This window comes from Hermetia illucens, chromosome 5 (assembly GCF_905115235.1).
Source record: "Hermetia illucens chromosome 5, iHerIll2.2.curated.20191125, whole genome shotgun sequence".
NCBI lineage: Eukaryota > Metazoa > Arthropoda > Insecta > Diptera > Stratiomyidae > Hermetia > Hermetia illucens.
In genome coordinates, this window is record NC_051853.1 from 82,797,863 (window position 1) to 82,819,256 (window position 21,394).

The window sequence follows — 21,394 nt, forward strand, 5'->3', positions numbered from 1 at the left end:
ACCAGCTATTTCAGCGGGTAAGTGAGGCATTCGACTCTGCAATGCCGCGACGGAAGTTCCACCCCAGAAGGAGACCGAAGTACAGGTGGAACCCAGAAATCTTGCTGTTAAGAGCATTGTGTCTGCCAACAAGGAGGTTTTGCCAAAGGGCAAGAGGAAAGTCAGAACCCGGTACGAGGCGAACAACGGGTGTTCCCCAACGCTCTGTATTGGGGCCCCTGCTGTGGAACATAATATATGACGTAGTGTTTGGCCTTTGCGTGTTAGAGGAGGCAACGTGGATTGGCTTTGCAGGCTATCGAAGCATGGCTCTAAATGATGAAACTGGACCTGGCGAAGATAAGATTCCGGCGGGTCTAATTACCAATCGCAAACTAAATCAAACCAAAAATGCCATCAAAATTTGGGCTGGTAATCACGCGACCCTTTCAAAATCGATCATTAGATACCTGAGGGTAGTGATCGATGCCAAGTTGAGTTTCAAGGGGCACCTAAAATATGCGCGCGAAAAGGCAGCAAAGGCTACTTCATCTCAGAATGCAAGGATGATGCTTAATATTGGAGGGCCACAATTTAGTCGCCGGCTGTTTATCGCAGGGGTGGTGAAATGGGCTGAGCGAAAACATAATAATAATAATAATAATCGTTGGCGCAACAATCCATGTTGGATCAGGGCCTTGAAGCGTGTTAGAGCACTTCATTTAAGACCGTAACGGTACACTAGGAGGCAATGTGGTCAGCATTGCGCTCGCCCGAGATTATTACCCTGATTCACAGCTGAGTCGACTGGTATCCGACGTCAAATCACGATACAAATTCCACTGCCACCAGTGAGATTTGAACCGCGACCTTCCGTACGACAGCCTTGCGCTCTAACCACTCAGCTATCCGGACACTCGCGAGCGAAAACATGAAGAATGTAATTACTAATTAACACAGTTTCTTATGGGACTCGGTGGATACATATAATATAAATATATTAATCTATAATTAAGCCTTTATTTCAACAAACAATAGATTTTAACTTAATCATGGAACCTAGAGATTCGCGATTGAAAGAGGGATGTTAAACGACGCCCTCAACGCAGTTATCGGGCTCTATAATTTTGTGGGTGAGGTGATGAGGCCGGAAGCAAATTTGAGTGAGATAAAGCTGCAGGAACTGAATCGAGCCTGGAAAGCGTGACGGATGTGTGATTTAATTATGCAAATCAGAGCCCTCCTAGCGAAGTAATACTTCACGATGGTCTTGCAGGGATATGGAAGGAGAAATGGGGGTGGTTTTCGTAGAACCCTTTCTGTGTTCGCCACATCCTTTATTTCCCCATAGATCTAATCGAATTACTCTATAACCTGCTCTCATTGCAGTGCTTTGAATAAACAAATCCACGAGCTGCAAATTGGGTAATGCATAATACACACATCGGCCTAATGATAGCAACACATATCCACATTACTAACTGAGGCCTAAATCCCCTCGTAGAGGTAAAGTGCCTACACAGTCCATATATATATATATGGTTTCCTCTACATGTTTCTTGTCTAGAATAACTCCCAGATATTTCACTTCTCCGGAGAGTTGAAGGGTTGTACCGCTCATCTCTGGAAGGCAAAGACCATTTAGTTTCCTGCTTTTGTAAATAATACCATTTTGGTATTTCCATACACCGAGATATCGCCCAACAACTAGCACAGCTACGACTTTCACATAAGTACAGTAGTGAGTTGATCCACATACCCCACAAAAGTGGCGATAGCACAATTCCTTGAGGGCAGTCTTTCGTTGCTTCCGTTATAAGATAGCGGCTAACCCCCACCTCAGCACACAGGATTCTCTGCGTTAGTATATCAAAGATCCACTTAATTAAGGCTTTATCAACGCCATACTCTCTGGCGGCATCATGGGGTTTTGAAAAGGAGCACAGTCAAACGCCCCGTCAATGTCCAAGAACACTCCCATCGCCGCATTTACCACGTTGGCCCCGGGAAATAGGGCAAGCCTCTTCAAAGCACTCTAAAAGTGTATGATTCTGCGTTTTCAACCGACGTTCTATCGCAAAAGAAGTGCTTAGTGGCTTGGCGAGTTCAACTTTGCCGCCAAGAAGTTCATTGAATTTTGTTCAATCCATCCTAGGATTCTCTCTTTGTATTATAGGTAGTACGCCTGCAATAGGCAGACTAAATTGTAAGCATGATTTGAGAGTGAGACTTCATCTAGTACTCGCCAGTTTCTAATCTTTGAAGTGCGGAGTGTTAGGTCAATTACTTCACTTCTTCTTGGCCCCATGAACGTAGGGGCACACCCTAAGTTCGCGATCATCAGTGAAGTGATAAAATCAAACAGCTTCTCTCCTCTAGGATTGCATTTGCTACCGCCCAACAAATATGCTGAGCGTTTGCATTACAACCTATTTAGAGTTCAAGGCCACTTCTGCATACACTACCAGATCCCTTAGTTTTTGCGTCAGCGGAAGGCACAAAGAATCATAGGGTAGATAAGTAGAGGCAACTATGATGCTTCTCCTCTTACCATTAACCTGGTATTGTAAGTTGGCCGCAACAAGGTCCTGGGAACAGAATTGTCTCAGGTTGGTTGCCTCTACCAATTTTGACATCAGAACGCAGGACCTCGGTCTCGAGGATCTTTCATCGAAGAAGATTCTAGTCCCCTTCACTGATCCAATACCACAGATTTTGTTAAAACGAACCCATGGCTCTTGAAGCAGAAATATATAAGGGGAGTCCTGCAACTTTGCCAGTCTTGCCGCCAGTAAATAGAAAGAAGCTTTGGCATGCTGCAGGTTAATTTGACTAATTCTTATGTTGTAGACATAAGTGCAGCCTAATATGAAAACCGCCGTTAACTGAAAAGTCTGCTGCATTCAGTATGGGTCTCACTGGAGTTACCAGTGTCCCATTTCTCTGGATATCGCCACACTTAGTGGTGTAGTAACGTCCATGTCCTCATTCCCAAGAAACTTCGCCTTCTTTCGCAGTTCCTTGCGTTGTCGTTGGCTAGGAGCCTTCCCCAGTTCACGGTTTCGGGGTTGCATGAATCTGTTTCGACATACCGGCGTGCGACCAGTTGCGCCTACATTACCAGTTTCCCTTTTTTCTGTGTGTCCGGGTACAGGCGGAGGAAAAGGTTATGACAGGCAATTCTATAGTCCCTTCTGCTTTGAGGATAAAGTTTCCTTGTGCCGAGCCTTCCTTCCCCGTATTTTAGAACAGTTTAGCAATAGTATCACCCACAGGCCGGCTGTAGTCAGGTTTCCAGTTCCTATCATTAAGAAAGTTGCTGTTCTATCCTTTTTGGCGCATTCGTATTATTCGGTAACTTAAACTATGTTTGAATGCTGTCAAGTAAATGACTTAACGATGCCAAGTAATTCTGGGAATTACAAAGGTTGCACCTTCTGAAGATCTGAGTCATGAGAAACATCGATTGAGGATACGATACGTCGTGGTCTTGGCACTCAGCTTCAAATTTTGATTCAGTCCCATTCAGTGAGAGCATGAGAGGAACTGCAGTGCCATAAAGGACCTCCCCTCACATTTCCCACTCTAGCGAAAACAGAAGCATGCAAGTGCGTGTTGATGAGATACTTCAGTGGAACTGCAGTATTTGCAGACGGAACTTCAGGGCCAATTTCGCCATTTCTTTGGGTTTTTACGATAGCTCTACCCTGCAATCAGCTCAGATGGCCTTTTGTCTATCATACAATCACCTAAGTTGTTACACTGTGCCATACAAAATATAATACAATCTCTTTTGAAGATTCCCAACTTCTATATATAAATTGATTTTGTTTTATGCAAAATGATTTTAATGCGGGCGCATATAGCAAATATATATTTAATATTCACCAGTTTCAGACCAGCGTACTCCGATGATACGTCGCAAACAGGTGTTCACGAAGGACTGCAGTTTTCAAGTGACAGTGGTCGTCACTTTCTATGTTTACCCCCTCATGGCAGCACAGAAACAATACTAGCACAATTTTAACGAAACCAAAAGATTGTTTTTTTGATTAGGGACAAGCTTATTCTATTTCTTTGCACGGTTGTTGGCAGCCAATAGAGCCTATTTCAGCTTACAAAAACTGTTCTGCTCGAAATGCCTCACCATGGGATCAAATCTCTTACTGTACAAGACATTGATCTTGCCAGTCTTTGTGTATTCTTCGGAGACTTGGGTTCTTAGCAAGAAAAATTACGTACTCCTGGCCGCGTTCAAGGGAAGAATCCTTCGAAAAATTTTTGGCCCAATACATAAGAATGGACGATACCATAGCTAACATAACGACAAAATCTATGAGCGATTCCATGACAATCTGGTTGTGTATAAAATCCCGGTCAATAGGCTGCGGTGGGCGGGTCACTTAATTCGTATGGATGAGGATGATCCAGCCCAAAAATCTATAAGCGCAATATTTACGGTAGAAAAAGAAGACGAGGCAGACCTTTCCTGAGATGGAGCGATGGCGTAGGTCAGGACGCCAACCAGCTTTTTGGGATGTCCGATTGGTAGATCTCGGCGCAAAATTCGGATGTCTGGAGTTCCTTATTAAGGCAGGCCTAGACCGGATACCGTTTATTACGCCATTGGTGATATGCCGCTCTGATAATAGCTATTAGCAATAGCGTAGAGCATTCGAGATAAACTCCCTGTCACACTTTCGGAAGTTTTCTGGAAATAAATGAAGATTAGGAGCAGCGAAGATCTAAATTTCGTGCACTGTTTCAAAATAGTCCGTAGGGTGTTGATGTGATCAATGCAGGAGGATTCTGATCGGAAACCAGCCTGACCCGCTGCTACCACTTTCTAAGAAAGGTCTCGAATTCCCAAAATTTCCGTACGAGTAGAAGCAGTAGATCTGTAGAAACTGTTGGTGCAGCGATAAATAACTCGAAATAATTTCTCTTCTGCTTGTTGGAGCAGCCTTTATCCCTCTGCTGCGGTAACTAGCCATTTCATTCACAAGGGGAGGAACCTCACCGGATGTGATATGGTCAAGAATCATGGTGAAGTGCTTTTTCCACCTCTTCAGTTGTTCATCATCGTGGATGAAAAGTGGACCGGTGACGTCCTTTATAGGACTATTGAGAGATTTGCGACCACATACAAGCTTTTTCGTGATGCGCTATACGTTTCTGAAGTCATTGTAATCTGCGGAATGTTCCGCTTCCCTGACCAGCGCAATAGCAAATTCTCTCTTGTCATGGCGTTCACTACGCAGAAATTCTCGGGATTTCGCTCGGTATCGGCCATCTCCTACTGTCGAGCGGCAGCCGGATTATACAACTTGGCGGTTGCAGTTGCCTGAAGCTGCGAGAAGTGGCGGACGCAACACGTAAGCGCACGTAAGCGACTATCAGCTTTCGGGGCCGATGTCAGCGCCTTTCTTATTACGCACATCCACGAGATAACTGCTGAATCTACTGCTAATCCCAAAGTGGGCGATCTGATTGCTCGTACGGCCTGTGATCGAACAATATGCCATGGAAGTTGCAGAAATCCCCGAACCTCCTAAAATTGTCATTGCGGCCGCTAACACCGTGTTTTCCAACCACTTGTGTTGTTAGATCCGGAAGATAGATATCGGAAGTCTTCGCTGGTGCGTAGCATTGTACAATTGTGATGTAAATTAATGTGGATCGGAATCTTGCAGTCAGAAGTTTGTCGGAAACCGGCTCCCAGGTCAAGAAACCGCTGCCTGCGGTAGTCGTCAGAAACAAGCCCACGCCGGATTCATATCTGCTACTACTTGGCTTTTCAGAGTACAAAGTACATTGCCTCCCTTCAGTATCCCACCATCTTATTTAGCATAGAAAATGTAGATATGGACGCCCCTGACTTTCGCCGTCCAAAGCCGGCTCCCGGGAATGCCTTTATTTCTTGAATGGTTTGCTGTCCATATGCCCATATCGCCGCGTTTCCCGATGTGTCTTTCATCCACGTAGCACTAACCTAATTTCGGTATGGTTCACATATTACCACGTCCATATTTGACTGTCGAATGGTTTGCGAGAGCAAGACTTAAGCTGCCTCGTAATGGTTTAGGTTGATTTGTATCAACCTCCTTTAGCCTTACAATTCAGCTCCCTCCTATATGCCGGGCACCTACCGCCACCTGCAACATGCATTGCCTGTCCTCACTTCCTGCACCTTCTCGACTTATCTTGCTCGCTAGTACCTGCTGCTGAAAAGCATCTCTTGGGAGATATTTGCTACTTAAGACGACCCAATCTAATCTTACCTTACCCGCGGTAATCAGTTGTCCCTGAGTCCTTGATTCCCCCGGCAAGCTAATAACAGCGGTCTGTGCACCTCCATATGCCTTCTTCACCCTTTTGATGACACTTTCTTGTATTTCGTTAAGGTTGAATTGTTCCCTTAGGACAGCACAGATATCCTCTTGTGAGGTGACCTGGTTTAGGTCTTTGCACTCAATCACTATTTGCTTCTGAACTTTCACGTCAGCTTGCTCACCTATCACCTTCTCCACCTGGCCCCCTTTCCCGTACGCCTGATATGGCTCATACTGCCACCCAGGTCTATCAGTTCCGGATCGGCTTTTACTTTCCGAAGGATATCGGCTCCTTTCTTGGAAATAATGATCACTTTCCGATGATTCTTTGTTTTCTTTTTCTTCTAACTACTCGGAACTTTCGCCGGCGCAACTTTCTTTAGTGATGAGGCTTTTTCTCCTTGGCAGCTTGGTGGACATAAAGGGGTTCACTATTCCGTCCCTACTCCGTTTGCCCGCGTTTTCACCTATCTTATGTTGCGTCTCCCGTGTGACTTTCCCACATGACGCTTGGACGTTTTTCTCCTCCAGCGCCCTAATATAGGACAACTTAATACCTCATATCAGAGCCCTGATATTTTGGTGGATATTCCGCCTCTCTTTAATGAACTCACAGAGTCCATTTATGCGTTCCCCAATGCTGAAACAAACGCTGTTGCAGTTTGCTGCTTTCCACGATCGCCTTTTACAGTATCGATAGTTATGTTAATCTGGGGACTCTCCAAGTTCTTTTCCGAGTTCCTTGACGAATCTCGACTGCCTAGGGGTAAAGTAGCCTTCAATGGTGACCTCCCAAGTTTTGAGCTTTTTCGAAAAGGATCCCGTGTAGATCTCATTCCCATTCCACTAAGATCTCTTGTAGCATTAGATGCCAAAGCAGCCAAGTTTTCCACTACTGAGGCACTGCGGTCGCTGGAAATCGACGGTCGGGAGTCCGCTTGCCCACTCCTAAACACCGCCGGTACTGGGTTTCCGAAGCGCTGTACCGTAAAAAAACTACAGTTTTCATCCTCCATATTTGGTTTGATTTCTGGGTGTCCTTCCAATAGCCAATTTTTATCCACGGGTGGGCGTTTACTTCGCACCTACCTGGCCTACCCATAACGCATCAACCGAGCGGTCCCTTATCCGCACGAAGAGACGCGCCTGATGGGAGATTTGGCAACTTTACTCAGGACGTTTCGGTAGCTATAAAGTTTCAAAATTTGCAGTTGCTAGCCCCCGAATGTTTATCCCTTTTAATCGCCTCTTACGACAAGCAGGGAAGATAGGGGAAAGAAATAAAAATTGAATTGAATTAAATGACGTCCATTGGGTGGAATATTCTCGTTGCAAGGTTTGTAGTGTGGCAACGTTCCTCTTTATTCGAATAATAAAACTGGAGTTTGATGTCATAAATATAATATACTGTTTATTATACCAATAGTAATAATATATAATAATATATAATATAATTACAATTATCCATAGAAAATTTAAATGTTCTATAAATTAACATTTACATACTTCAAGTGATTTTTCAGTTTCTAGTTAAGTATACAAGGCACAAGTGTTACATATCATAAAATAGTGTGGATATATCAATTATTACAAAAAGCTGCATTCAAGTTTATACATTTCCCTTCATTTTCATAAAATAATCCAACATCATATCATAGTGTTAGTGATTATTTCATTCATAAAAGTGATCATTTGCTTTATCCGCGCCGCGACAGAGCATTATCAAATTGTCATCATTTACATGGGTCGAAACACTTTCGAAAATCGCATATTCTCATTTTTCCACTAATAATACAAAAAGAAACTGATTTTTTTTGTAATTGTCAATTTACAAATGTTTTACAATGTTTGGCTTCACAAATACTCCACAGGACGTACATAGTAGGAATCGGCGCATGTGGCCAACTACATATCGCTGTCCTGATTGAATCTAAAGTTTTGCATGATTAATCGAATTTACAATCTTTTGTACACACAAAAGGACATTACATTGAAAATCACCGTTTTTGGATAAGTTTAATTTAAATCGCTTTGAAAGTAAACAAGTCCTTCACTTTCAGTACTTCGAAACACCTCCACTTCGCGCTATCACTCTTTCTAGTCAGTCTTTGGTACTTGGTAACAAAACATACTTTGTTTTAATTCTCAACGTAATATAACGTAAATTAATTAAAAAAATTAAAAATCGTATAATAGATTTAACTTATTATACTTTTAGTACTTAGTTGTTAGCTTAATGAATCCTCCTTACTGGAGGAGAGCTGAATTTTTGCAAATTCGCCATGAGCGTAATAAATATTACATAAAAATAATAATAATAATCATCATTACTAAAGTAAACTTAAGAATGTTAGTTTTTCAGTTTATTATGCTAAGTGTGTGTGCTATGTTGCGTTTCTCTGGGTTCTTGTGTTAGGACAAGAGCTTAATGATGGGTTCAGGTTTACGTGCATATAATGTGGTTCGAATGATGGCCGGTCTAACCCTGAATAAAGTAAGTTATTTCTAAAGTGGTGTCTACTCCGTTTGTCCATTCCCAGTTGCTGAGTTGTATGCAGGAATTCACTATGGCGGATGGTGGAAAGATGATGTCAAAGATGTGAGCTCGCACAGAACCATTCAATATACCATTCATTCGTTAACACAGTTGATTCTCTGAATAAAGGTGACGAATGTGTGTTTTGGTAGTTGTGCAGAAGAATTCGACGTAGCAAGGCTCGCCGTTTCATTTGTAGGCTGCAGGCTGCAACACCTGCGGCGGCCTATTAACTATTTCTGGTAGATGTACGTAGATGCGGTATCTTTCAAACTTTTTTCAAGCTAAAAACAAAAATTGAGAGGCAGTTGTACTAAATGATGCGTGTTCCTTTCAGCTTCGGATTGCTTTCGTTAGCGATTGCGACTGTTGCTTTTCGTCTCGATCCCGGTGCATTCGACGACTGTTCTGATGCCTTCGCGTTCGCTTGCATTGACTCGAAGTGCAGCATTCGGATCCTTCGGATACAGGCAGACCTTTTCGTTTGGCCGCAATGCGACTATTGCACACAGACCGTGTGCAGCGCTTACGGTCGCAGGATATTTGTGAGTCCTGAAAAATGCAATGAGGAAACAATAAGTAAATGGAAATAAGAATCCTAGTGGGATTTGGACTAATACGTGGGGATAATTTTCATTCAAACTTACCTTGCAACGACATTTTACACATTTCTGCTCGCCGTGCGATGCGACTATCGGATGCCATTCCTGTCCGTTCTCGTAGACTGTGTTGACGACCTTGCACCCACCGTTCGCTAGGACCTCATCACTGGTTTTCGTGGTCGGAGTCCTCGATCGCTCGTCCTGCATGACGTCTTTCTCGACGACATGTGGTTTAGCTTCGGGGCAAACTTTGCAGCACGCCTTCTTATTTGGACGGTATGCCACCCGTTCTGAGCATGTAAGTGGAGGACATTCCATTCGGATGCAGTTGGTGTCGAGGGTGGTGTAATCACAAGTGCATGTGGTGCAAGTATCGAATCCGTTTGGAGGCAAATAAGGATGCCAGCTGGCTCCAGCCATGTGGAATTGTTCCCCCAAGTAGCATCCGCGCTGGGCCGAATTACTCGATTCGTTGACTGTTTTGATCGGTTTGCACATATTGCAACATTCACCTTTATTCATGACGCGCTCCTCGTTCGGTTTACACTTGATTTCAGGACATTTAATGCTGTCACAATTGACCCGTCCATGCTGACAGGAGCAGACAGTGCATGGAACCATACTGCTCTTCCACTGTTCGCCTTCGTCGTAGAAACGGCCTGAATGGTAGCATTTGGAATCCGGAGGAAGCAGCGTGTTATCGTTTTGCTCCAAAGCAGATACCACACTCGGTACATTGTTGTCTGTATAATGAGGGAAGCAGTGGTTTGGTACCTTCGTAGACTTTAGTTTCCCGCGTAGGAGGATCTTATTTGCATCTTTTGACTCGATTTCCAAGTAGCAGACGCTAGTCTCAAGCTTCGCGAGTTCTGCCGACGGAATCTCCATGGTAAAGTCTTCCACATATGAACCATTGAAGTCGCGGAGAAGTTGCCTCGTCACAGGAGCTCCCGGCGCTTCGATAGGTTTCTCCTCCAGATAAATGGAGAATGTCTGCTGTATCCCGAACAATGCACTGATCGTGACTTCGTAATGTAAATTGCATTCATTATCGATCGCAATCCACGCCATGCCCATCAGATGTGCTGGCGTGTTATTCTCCATCCGCTTGAGGAGTATCGGCTCAATCGAATCTCGGGCGTCAGCAACTGGTCGTGCGATCAGTCGCCCGCGCACCAAATTTGGCTCATCATCTGTCGCAATATTTATGGCCAATTCTTCATTATAAAGTGGCTCCAAAACACGTGGGCTTAATTTGTCAATGCTTCCAATTGCTTGATTGAAATTAAACGAGGGCGTCAAGTCTTCAAGTGTCGCGCGCCGTTTGGTGCCATCATCGACGAGTTTAATTGTGGGATTCTTCTGTAGACTAAGCTCATCAGTTTGAATGTTATAAATTAATGAGCCTTCGCGATTAAGATACATCCATGCCAGCCCACTTGTGGTGGTGTTGGAGCCAATATTGCTGGGCGTTAAGAGTGTTTGGAACAGCTCGCAAACGACGCGGGTCACGATGTGCCCTTGAATCTTCAGAGCTGGGTTCTTGCGTGATTCAATGGTTAGGACAAGCTTGCCGCGGCTCAAAAGTCGTAGGTCATGGGTGGAGACTGGCGAGGAAATCTCGAGAACATTCACATATGGATCGGGATCTTTGATTCTCTGCGTGTCCTCGAGGATGATTTGTTTGCGCTCCAGCGATTCGATGCGAATATTGATTAGTGCGTCCATTATCTCATCGGGGACGAAGAGACCAGTAAAGACAAGAGTCAGATGAATGGATGATGTAACCCCGTTGCTTGTGGAGACTATCGCGGTTCCGCCGGCGCCTGACATCTGGTCTGGCTTTGTGTCTGATGCTGGCTCCAGCAAAGAGCTGAACAGTTCAGTGGATAGGGCGGTATATCTTGCAATGCGTCCAGCTAGAGCCAGCTCGGCTTGATAGTTTCCACCCCAAAGCAGCACTACCGACATTCTCTCCTCCCTCAACAGTTTCCTATACTCCTTCGGCACCCTGCGCCATACACCGCATATCTTTCCAGTCTTGTTCTGGTACAGGTTCAATGGCCCATTAAACGGTGTCTCCAGATTGTGCTCTTCAATGATCATGCCGACGCTGTTTATGAATTGAACGGAACGTGGGCGAATTGCCTTGTCCGAGATATAGAACGAGTAGTAGAGGTTCTTCTTGGTGAACGTAAATCTTCCGGTTGCAACGATGTTCTGCGGATTGTTGGTTGAGTATGCCGGCTTCATTTCATCTTCTTTTAGGAAATGTGACGTCCGTCCGGTCAATAGAGCAGCGAAATCTACAAAAGAATAAATATGAATGAGATTTCACGCTCAAAAGGGATATATTATATTTCAATGTGCTTTGTTCAAGGCGTAGATACTTACGTTTCATGTTGCGCTCTTCTTCCTCGGCCGCGACTTGATGTGGAACCACCTGAGCTATTTCCGTACCTGTAGGTGAGAAGAAAGGAAGAAGTCATAAATGAGATATTTTTTGTTCATCTTTTTTTGTACAGAAAATCTTTTAACACAATAAGCAACAATTACGAGAAAAGACAGAGTTTTGGGCCATTCAAAAGAGTAACAATGAATGGAATGTTAACTAAGATGATTCCTTTGCATTCCAATGGTGCTTGTGACGATTCAAACTATGACCGGGCTTAAGTGCAAACGATGAGAATTTGAGCTGGTCCGGGGACCCAAATTCTAAGAAGAGTCGGAAGGTGTGACATTGTATATAGTGTCCAGAGGAGAGATTCTTTTGGTTAAATCTGTTGATCGTTATAGGCGACCATTAAGACGTTTTATAGAGATCGGAACGTATTGTGTCCCGATTTTGAATAATACTTGGGACAGTGGAGTTTAGAAATATTCGGTTGGAATAGGGGATTGGATTTAATCTTGGATTAGGCGTTACGCGACATAAATTGTGGTCGTACGAAGCATAGGGCCTTAGCCTGTCTTGCTACAAGGGGGTCTAAATTGAAGGTCTAAGATTTCAAATAGAGGGATCTAAATGTAAGGTACAAACTTGTGTTTTTCATTACAGTGGTCGAAAATTGGTCCGATACGCTGTATCTTCTTGAACTCGGCCAGTATAGAGGGTAAGACCGCCTTTTGAACGATCGGCCCATGTCATGTCCGCTTTGACATCAATTCCAGGTTCGGCGCTTTAAAATTACATTAATTATCGTGCCTATCAACTAAATAAGATATGCCAGAACCCTCGCCCAGTGCTTCATTTATTCACGAGCTCAGTATGCGACTCAATGGCTACGGCCTTCGTTGAGGATCAGTTAAGATCAGCGTCGCTGGAATAATAATCATAAAAAATAGGCAGAAGAGCAGAGGCCAAGGGAAGAAAGAACACATCGACAGGGCGACAAATTTGACACCTTCGGTGATCTTTATCTTTTCAACACAACAGAAGAGACACACGGGTACCAACGACCTGGAAAATTGACGAGCACACCGTCGAGGTATCGGCAAATAGATGTGCGGTCAAATAATATATGTAGAATGGTGTTTGGTTGGCTGGTGCACACAGATCACACAAGATTGCAACTGGAACTCGATTCTTCTTCGGAATCTTTGGAGGTTGCTTGCTTTTCGATGTGGGCTTGACTCGAGACGAGAGCGTATGATTGCTGATCCTTGGCTGCTGCTTTGGGTACTTGCCCGTTCTGGGATCAGATAAAAATGAAACGACCACGCTATTTTCTTCGAAAATGATGATGATGCGCGTTGCTTATAGACGAATGCAAGACATTCCATTCCTTACCATTCCCTTTCGGATTTATTCTTGTGGCCCGAAAGCCTAATGAGATGATCATGGGTGATTTAAGAATTTGATTGAGGAGATAATAAATGGGTATTCTTTGTGTCGAACGAAAAGGCACAGATCGGCATGCATTGGAGGATTACAAGATCAAGAGGTCCAATTCATTGATTATTTCCGCGGTGGGAAAAAACCATTGCCCCGAAATGCTATTAAATTCGAAAACTTTCATCAAAATTGATCAGTAGAGATTTACTGGGATTTTTTCAAATAGAGGCGACTCCAGGCGTAATGAATGTGTGCGAGGTCGGTGGAGACGTACATGGAATTTATGACACTTTCCCAACCAACTGTGGTACTGACAGTATGCGCTCGTTTTGACGCCAAATAATGGGATCATAAATGAAATTCAATACGGCTGTAAGCAATGATCATTGAATTAAAAGTGATGCAATTTATTAGGTTTTTGTACTTGCAATGATACAATATGTGGTGGCCGTTGACCGAATAATGATTCAATCGATGACCGCAAGTAACAGGAAGCGTATAGACCACATGTAATCCATGCTCGTACATTTTAAATAATTTTGCTATTTTCAATTGAATGTGTTCATTTGGAAGTTGAATTATGAAATGTTTTCAAAGCAGAGGGAATTGGCGATGATATGCTGGGTTAAATGGGCTATTGTGGTCTGGAGATTTTCAATTGTTAATTTAAGTAGGTTATTGATATCATCCTTTTATCGAGAAGCATGATTGAAACATTCCAAGAATTTTTTGAAGCATACAAAGCAATGACTTCTCCAAATAGATTCCCCGCATTAAAAGTAACTATACGTTTTTTTTGTTGATCGTCATGACTGACGAGGGAGAATGTAGCGAAATTATTCGGTTTATCACTTGTCATTTTTCTTGCTGCGTGCAGAGATCTTCTGTAGGGTAGGGAAGGCTCGTTGGCAAAGGCAAATACTACATGAAAGGGGGGGGGCATGTCCAGATACCTTAGAAGAGCTGTTGAATAATTTAGTGTTCTTAGCGAGATAGTTGGGAGTAACTTGTGTGGAGGAGGAAACGTAATCAAGGATTAACCTAATGCCTCCTCTACACAGTCTAAGGGCCTCCTGGGGGTGTAGACCGTAGTTGGACCCAGATGCAACTTTCCATTATTTTTCACGTGCGGGATGTAGTCTATATAGTCCCCAATTATCAGCGGGTGTTGTTATTTATTACCCTCCCGAGGAAGGTGATGGCTTTCTTGTATTTCAGACTTGAGCTCTTAGTGATAAGTCGGAAGAAGTCTGTTTGCTAGCAAAAGTTATAGTACCGGATTTCTCTAGATTTAACGACGGTTTGAGTTTAACACAATCAAATTTTCTGCCTCCTCCCTTGAGTTACCGGATACTATGACGAGGAACTCATCGGCGTACTGGGCTATGTCCCCCTTGGCTGCGATTTCAAAGTGTAGGGATTCTATGTATATATTAAGGTGAATCGGACTCAACCTACATTTCACTGACCTTAGCAACCAAATTATGATTCCAGTTGAGATTCATCTCTTTGTCATGATGCCTTTCAGGAAGCACAAATTCACCGTCTTTTGCGCTTTACTGAACTTAAAAAAGGCAGTGGTGACGTGTTTCTATGTTAGGTGGTTAATACACGAGGTGGTAGGTGGTTAACACACAAGGTGGTGGCAAAAAGCAGAGACTCAAAGGGAAGCAGGACTGGGAATGGGTTAGGAACTATTTGGTGGAGAAATAAGACAAATAATAATATAAGAACAGAATTTAAAAAGTTTGGTGCGAATTCTGCAATTATTGTTTTAGTAAAGTTTTAGTAGTTATTACTTAAGATATCATGGAACGTCATTATCAAATTGCAATGAATAGCTTTTTTTTGTTTACTGACGATACATCAATCTGTGTATACTTGCTAAGCACGGCGGTCTTGCTGGATAATATCACCGAAGCTCAATAAATAAAACGGAGTTTTATTTCTTTCTTGAAAAAACCATGAGGTGGCAAGCTGTTGCTTGGCGTGTTTCAACTTATGATATATTGTGACCATTTTGAAATTGGTTATTGGTTAAATCTACCAGTCCACATGGGAATCTTTTAGGAATCTGACTCTCAAAGTGAAATTGTCGATGGGGCTCCGTAGACCAGGTTTGTCTAAATGTAAGTCCAAGTTTATTAGGTTATGTTATTCATCTGATAGAACCCAGAAAATGTGGCTTATTATGAATTGCTGCTATAAACTCAATAAATATTTTAAGGAAGTCCTCATTTCAAAGTTAAGTTGATCCGTCCTTCCGTCGACAATTTCGTTTAATGTGCTATAAGTGATTGCCGTCGCTACCCCAAATTATATTTTGAAAGAATTCATCAATTATTTACTTCATGCTTTGTTTACAGTAGAACACAATTCCACTAGTTCCTCTAAATTAAAATGTATTATACTATACTCGTCAGCACCAGGAGTTGCTATTGGTTTGTATTCACATTTTAATTCCAAACAATCAAAGCGTCATTTATTCACTTCTAGAGGAATTTTTCGATAGGAATGTTCAATTAAAATTTAAATTAGAATTCGACACTTTTATTACTGAAAATAGTTTATTTTAGAACTTTCCGTTCTCATTTCAAGTTCTGCTTAGTTTGTTATTGTTATTTATTTATATTTCCGCGAGTAGTTTACATTTTTCAATTTTCTGTGTTATAAGCTTTCAATTCGGAAAAAGAAATGTAGTTCAATTTCACTTTAGTAAGAAGAAATGTTTGGATTAAGCGGAAGTATATCATATATCCAATATACAAAATTTATGGCCGACATGAATGATGGGGGGAAAATTCACGTTCTTGCTTAAGGAGGAGGCGAAAGAGTTTACTCATTAGAAAGGTAGGCATCTAGTATACTTTCCAGTATCGAGTCTATCTAGAGAAGGGTACTTGAATAATATTAGATAAATTATGTGATTTTGGACAGCCTCTACCACTTCCATGCTGGGCCCGGTTTTCCCTTCCTAAAGCCCGTCATCCACGTTTAGTTCGACCTGTTAGTTACGCCGGAAGAGACTGTAGTGCACGCGGCTGCCAGTTGAACTGAAAGTACCAGTCACGTACCGGCAAGCCAAGCGACATCTGGACGTGGAAGGTGCTGAAATGCAAATTTGAAATATATTTATGCGTGAGCACTTATAGAAAATGTTTATCAACGATGAAGATGCCCATAAAATTCTCGCTCACAGCATAAGCACATTTGTCTGGCCGGTGGCCCAATCATTCTCCGTTCGATCTCCGGCCGCCTGAATTACTCAAAACTGACAGACCAACTGCATCCCATTCATGTTACGGCCGTCGGTCAACTGCGAACTCTTCAAGCGTAACTGACAACGGCGGTACCAGAGGAAATTCATCTAACAACCTTTGGGACAGTTAGCACCATTTGAGTTTCTAAAACGAATTTCTAGTCCACGGTCGGTGTATTATTGGACGGTGCAGGTTCTCGAAAGTCTAAGCTAAAGGTACTACAGCAATTTCGATAAAAGCGCATTCAGTTGTTCTAGTAGTGAACTTACAGCTTCCAAAAATTAGGTGATATAGTTTTCAATCTAATCAATGAAATTTCGTGATAGAAAAAGCTTGATAGTACCTAACAAGTTTTTGGATCTTTCTAACTTCTCCTGAAACTCTCTTTTCTGATATACATAGTTGCAGTTGTTATCGATTCTTCAACATTGCCATATTTCTATATCCTATAGATTTCACTTTGGAATTGGAATCGGATTACTATTTTCGTAGGTCATTCTGTTTACTTGTTGTATCATTGTTGTATCGAGAAACCGTGACGCAATTTGAATCGGCGCTAAGATTCTTCTCGGTGATAATCTAAGCTCTCTCACGAGCTCGGATGTTATCAAATTATGTGACAAAAATAATGCGACGTTTGTTTCATATTCACTCACCTCTACCCATGTGTCTTAGCACTAGATGTCAAATTTTTTGGCTCGTGAAAGCGTATATGAAAAGTCGTTTCGAGAGATTGAAAGAATACCTACTAAGGAAGACCTTCTGGACTTCATTTAAACCCCAAATCGCCTAAATAATCGAATAAATTTTATGGGAAAATTTGAATTTAAAAGTTCCTGGTAAGATCAGTCCTCTACTCCTGCCGATGTCCGAGGTGTAGTTGATTCAGTACAAGCTTCATGCTTAATCAAAGAAGGTTGTGATAAGTTGAAGACACAAACGGTGGAGGTTATTTGTTAGCCAATGGTTAAAAAAAACGGAGGAGAATTTTCCCTTACTCGATAATTTTTATTTGTTTCGAATCATAAATACTGTATTTCGGGAACCACTGCCTTCTTCAACAATATCCGTATTTGTGACTTTAAAGGAAAACCCGCTTTGAATTAGTTTATTTTGTTAGCACAAAAGTTGGTAGTAAATCAAACAGAAAATTGAAAATGTGGTAAACCGAGTATTGAAGATTTTTTTAAGAGCGGAGGTCATGAAATTTGACGCCCGCCTCCATGGTTGTTTTCTGTATCCAATAATTTTTTTGTAATCAAAGGAAACTTTCGATGGAATTTGATAATAGGGGGTTGTAAATTATATCTGCTAGATAAGCGATAATATTCAGGAATGTTATTTCATTCCACAGTAAAAAGATGATTATAAAAGCTCTTGCAGATCGAAGAGTTTTGTCCATTGAAGTTTTGCAAAGCTCCTATGAACAACAATATATTTCTTTAGATTTGTCCTGTTGTCCGCCCCAGGATTTGGCACTCTAGCCGGTCGTTGACTATATGGTAGAACCATCCTGGCAAAGGTTGAGTACAGCCTGATAGAATTTTATAATTAATTGGATGAAAGGTATTATAGACAATCTTGATCAAAAATGTGATGTGATGACTTTTGGAAATGATTCGGAACCGGACAACCAATGAGAGAAATTTTTAAACTAATTCTGTAGGAATACTTCGTGATTGTGAAGTACTCAGAAAGGCTACACCCCACACATATGCTAACCGCTTCCAGTAGCGATTCCGGAGCAAAAGTCCCCGCAATGAATAGAAGAGAAAAATATTAGAGAGACAAACCCTCCAAATGTTCTATGGTGCGCGAAAATCAAATGAAAAAACCCTTGGAAAAGGTTGGAAAAAGTTTATTCCAAGTTCATATGAAACTGTGAAGGCTGCGTAGTTTTTCATCTATAAGTTCTCTTCAAATGGACATGAGATGTGGCGGAAACGTTGGAACTGAAAACGCTCAAATACGCAGTAAATGACATTATTCTATCTTGAGGTTAAAGGTCAGGTGCCCCATAGATGTCAAAGGATTCCTGTAGCCCCTAATTCTGGTTGGTTGCAAAAAGGAGGGGAGGGGGCTAAAAAGGAAACTACCCTCAGAAACTTCTCTTGTATAAAATATAGACCTCAAAATATCCTCTTTCCGATATGTTGAATTGTTGGAAATATTCAACAAAAATTTAAATAATTCGAACGACAAATTAAGAAAGAGAGTGTTAAATTCTCCTTAAGGTTTTATATAAAACTAAAACAAAACACCGCTTTCACTACGGTTTTCCCTTCCTACAAATATATCTAACGTTTATTAGGCAAATTTTATTTTGTTTTAGACAGAAATATAAGAAATTAAATTAAGAAATTTCGAGTAGCTGTCGCAGAATTTCTCGCTCCTAGGAAATCCCAGTATGTCTAATTTTCCAATGATATTTGGTAATAGTCCAATAGTTAGTTTATTTACGTGGGGTTTCGACCCCTAGCCGTTCCCTAATCCAAATTTAAAAGATTTTTCGAAGAATATAGACTTATCACGTGTTTTTATGGTCAAGCCTGATAAGGTTAACCACCATGGGTTTTCCCATGTTGCAAAGCTTTCTGGAAGATAGATTCATGCATAGAAACTAAGGCAATTTTATGGTCAATACAGAAATCTTCAAACAGCAAATAGAACATCCCATCCCACATTTATTTCGTATTAATCCGAATTTGGCATGGCTCACTGATGGTATCCAACTTGTTGCTGTGTGTATTACCAATTTTCCTCAATAAAGCCGCACAAATTGTTTACATGTGCTCGCTCAATTGTTATGACATGCCATGAACACTTGTTTGTTTTTTAATCCGCGCTGAATGGGCTTCCACTATATTGTAAAATTATTTATATAATCCGATAATAATGAATGACTTCATCCAGTCGTGTGACTGACTGACCGCCTCACGGTCGCTCTAGTCCGCACTAGGCTCTCGCCCCAGAACAATATAAACTAAACTAGTGAATTGCTCTAGGGGAGTCAATATAGATGCTGAATGGCTCGTTTCAGATCACTAAATAAAATATGTCCCAGCTTCGTGAAATTAGAAGCATCGCAGGCATAATGCGTAGATTTAGTTTTGGGAACTTGAATTTGACTTTTTTAAAACTTTATCCATCATTTTTATTACAGTTTATGTCTACATCCGCACTTTTTATATCACGCGTGTGCTATTTCGATCGACTTGGAAACTTTCAGACAAAAATCATCACGTTGAAAAAGAAAGCCATCGAAACAGTCAAAATAAATTAAGTATATATGGACCGCCATATATCAAAGACGAGAAAGAAAACGATAAAATCCCAGCAGAAATAAATATATCGGGAAGGATTTTGTAGACAACAAAAAGAGAATGTTGCTTATATGTGTATGACTGATACTAGAGGCAGAATGTCGCAACCTAGGATGGCTGGCGCAACCAAACTTCCAATTTAATCTGGAGACAGACTGAATTTTTGACCAAAACGGGAGCAGACATACATATGAAACACATGTAAGGCTACTGACTTGTCTAGCGTTTCCAATGCAACTCTGTCGGGGAAAGGTCACGTATAATGTTTAAATTGTTCACCCATGTACATTTGTCAAGACAGAAACATATGTACATATTTATCCTATATCAACCTCCAAGCCTCAGACCTAAGGAAGGCTGTCAACGGTAGTATTAGTAGTCGAAGTTGCTGTTGTTGTGTCTCGTCTTCTCTCAGGAAGTATTTGATTTTTGGCGGATTGCCAAATCGTGTTGAATGTGTTCTTTTTGATTTTAGACTTTCATTTTAGATTTTCACCTTTTGCCTAAACAATTATAAAATAAAAATGCGACAGCGATGACCGCGACAAAAACGACCATGGTACACTGCCATCGTCTTGCGATCTAGACGAGAAATTGTGTGTATCGTAATTTGAAAACTTTTTGGAAGTAAGATTTCGATTTTGTTTTTTGTTTATTTTGTTTTGGCGTTTTCTGCTTTGCTAAATAATATTTAAATTCAGATTTGAAGGAAATTGAATCATCTAGACGATACTGAAAAGTCACGAACCATCAGCTTGATCTATGTGGAGAAAAGATTTTTTTGGTCTAAATTCAAGTTTGAGAAAGTATCTTTTATATTTAATTTTTGGTTTATTTGATTCTCCTTGACTTTAAGCATTTTATATGTAGTCAAAAAATATGACTAAAATGAGTGCTATAAAGGGTACACATGCTACGGCAAAAGCAAACATTTCTTTCCTACCAAACGGACGGACTATTTTATACTAGATGATTTCCTTTCTCAGCACTTAAGGGAAGTATTTATCACCATTTTGAGGTCCAGAGAATCCATTTCCCTTTAATTTTTTTCTTATGTTACGTGTAATCCCACATCGCTTGCTTTAAGTCCTGTCGAAATCGGTATATTAGAAGTAGGTGAAACAGTTTTTTGAGGTTTACAGAGCTTGATTTTTCAGTCCCACTGTGCATATAATAGGTAGGTAGGAAAAGGAGCATGGAATTATATTTTTCTGAAAAATACCCTTTGTGTACGTTTGTCTGCATTTTCCTCTGTAACGTCATCAACAACGGCGCAACAACCGGTATCCGGTCTAGGCCTGCCTTAATAAGAAACTCTAGACATCCCGGTTTTGCGCCGAGGTCCACCAATTCGATATCCCTAAAAGCTGTCTGGCGTCCTGACCTACGCCATCCTTCCATATCAGGCAGGGTCTGCCTCGTCGTTTCTTTCTACCATAGATATTGTCCTTATAAACTTTCCGGGGTGGATCATCCTTATCCATACGGATTAAGTGGCCTGCCCAGCGTAACCTATTGAGCCGGATT

General features: G+C 41.5%; 1 protein-coding gene across 1 annotated transcript in view; it reads right to left on the bottom strand.

Annotated features, from left to right (window-relative positions):
• Positions 1-7,705: 7,705 nt before the first annotated feature.
• The window catches only part of LOC119656605 (dorsal-ventral patterning protein Sog), an 87,700-nt gene continuing 74,011 nt past the window's right edge, over positions 7,706-21,394 (bottom strand). Inside the window, exons 4-6 of the mRNA XM_038063039.1 lie at positions 11,844-11,909; positions 9,495-11,755; positions 7,706-9,399 (exon numbers count right to left, since the gene is read on the bottom strand). Coding sequence (XP_037918967.1) covers positions 9,181-9,399; positions 9,495-11,755; positions 11,844-11,909 — 2,546 coding nt within the window. The 3' untranslated portion in view covers positions 7,706-9,180. The remainder of the gene's footprint in view (positions 9,400-9,494; positions 11,756-11,843; positions 11,910-21,394) is intronic.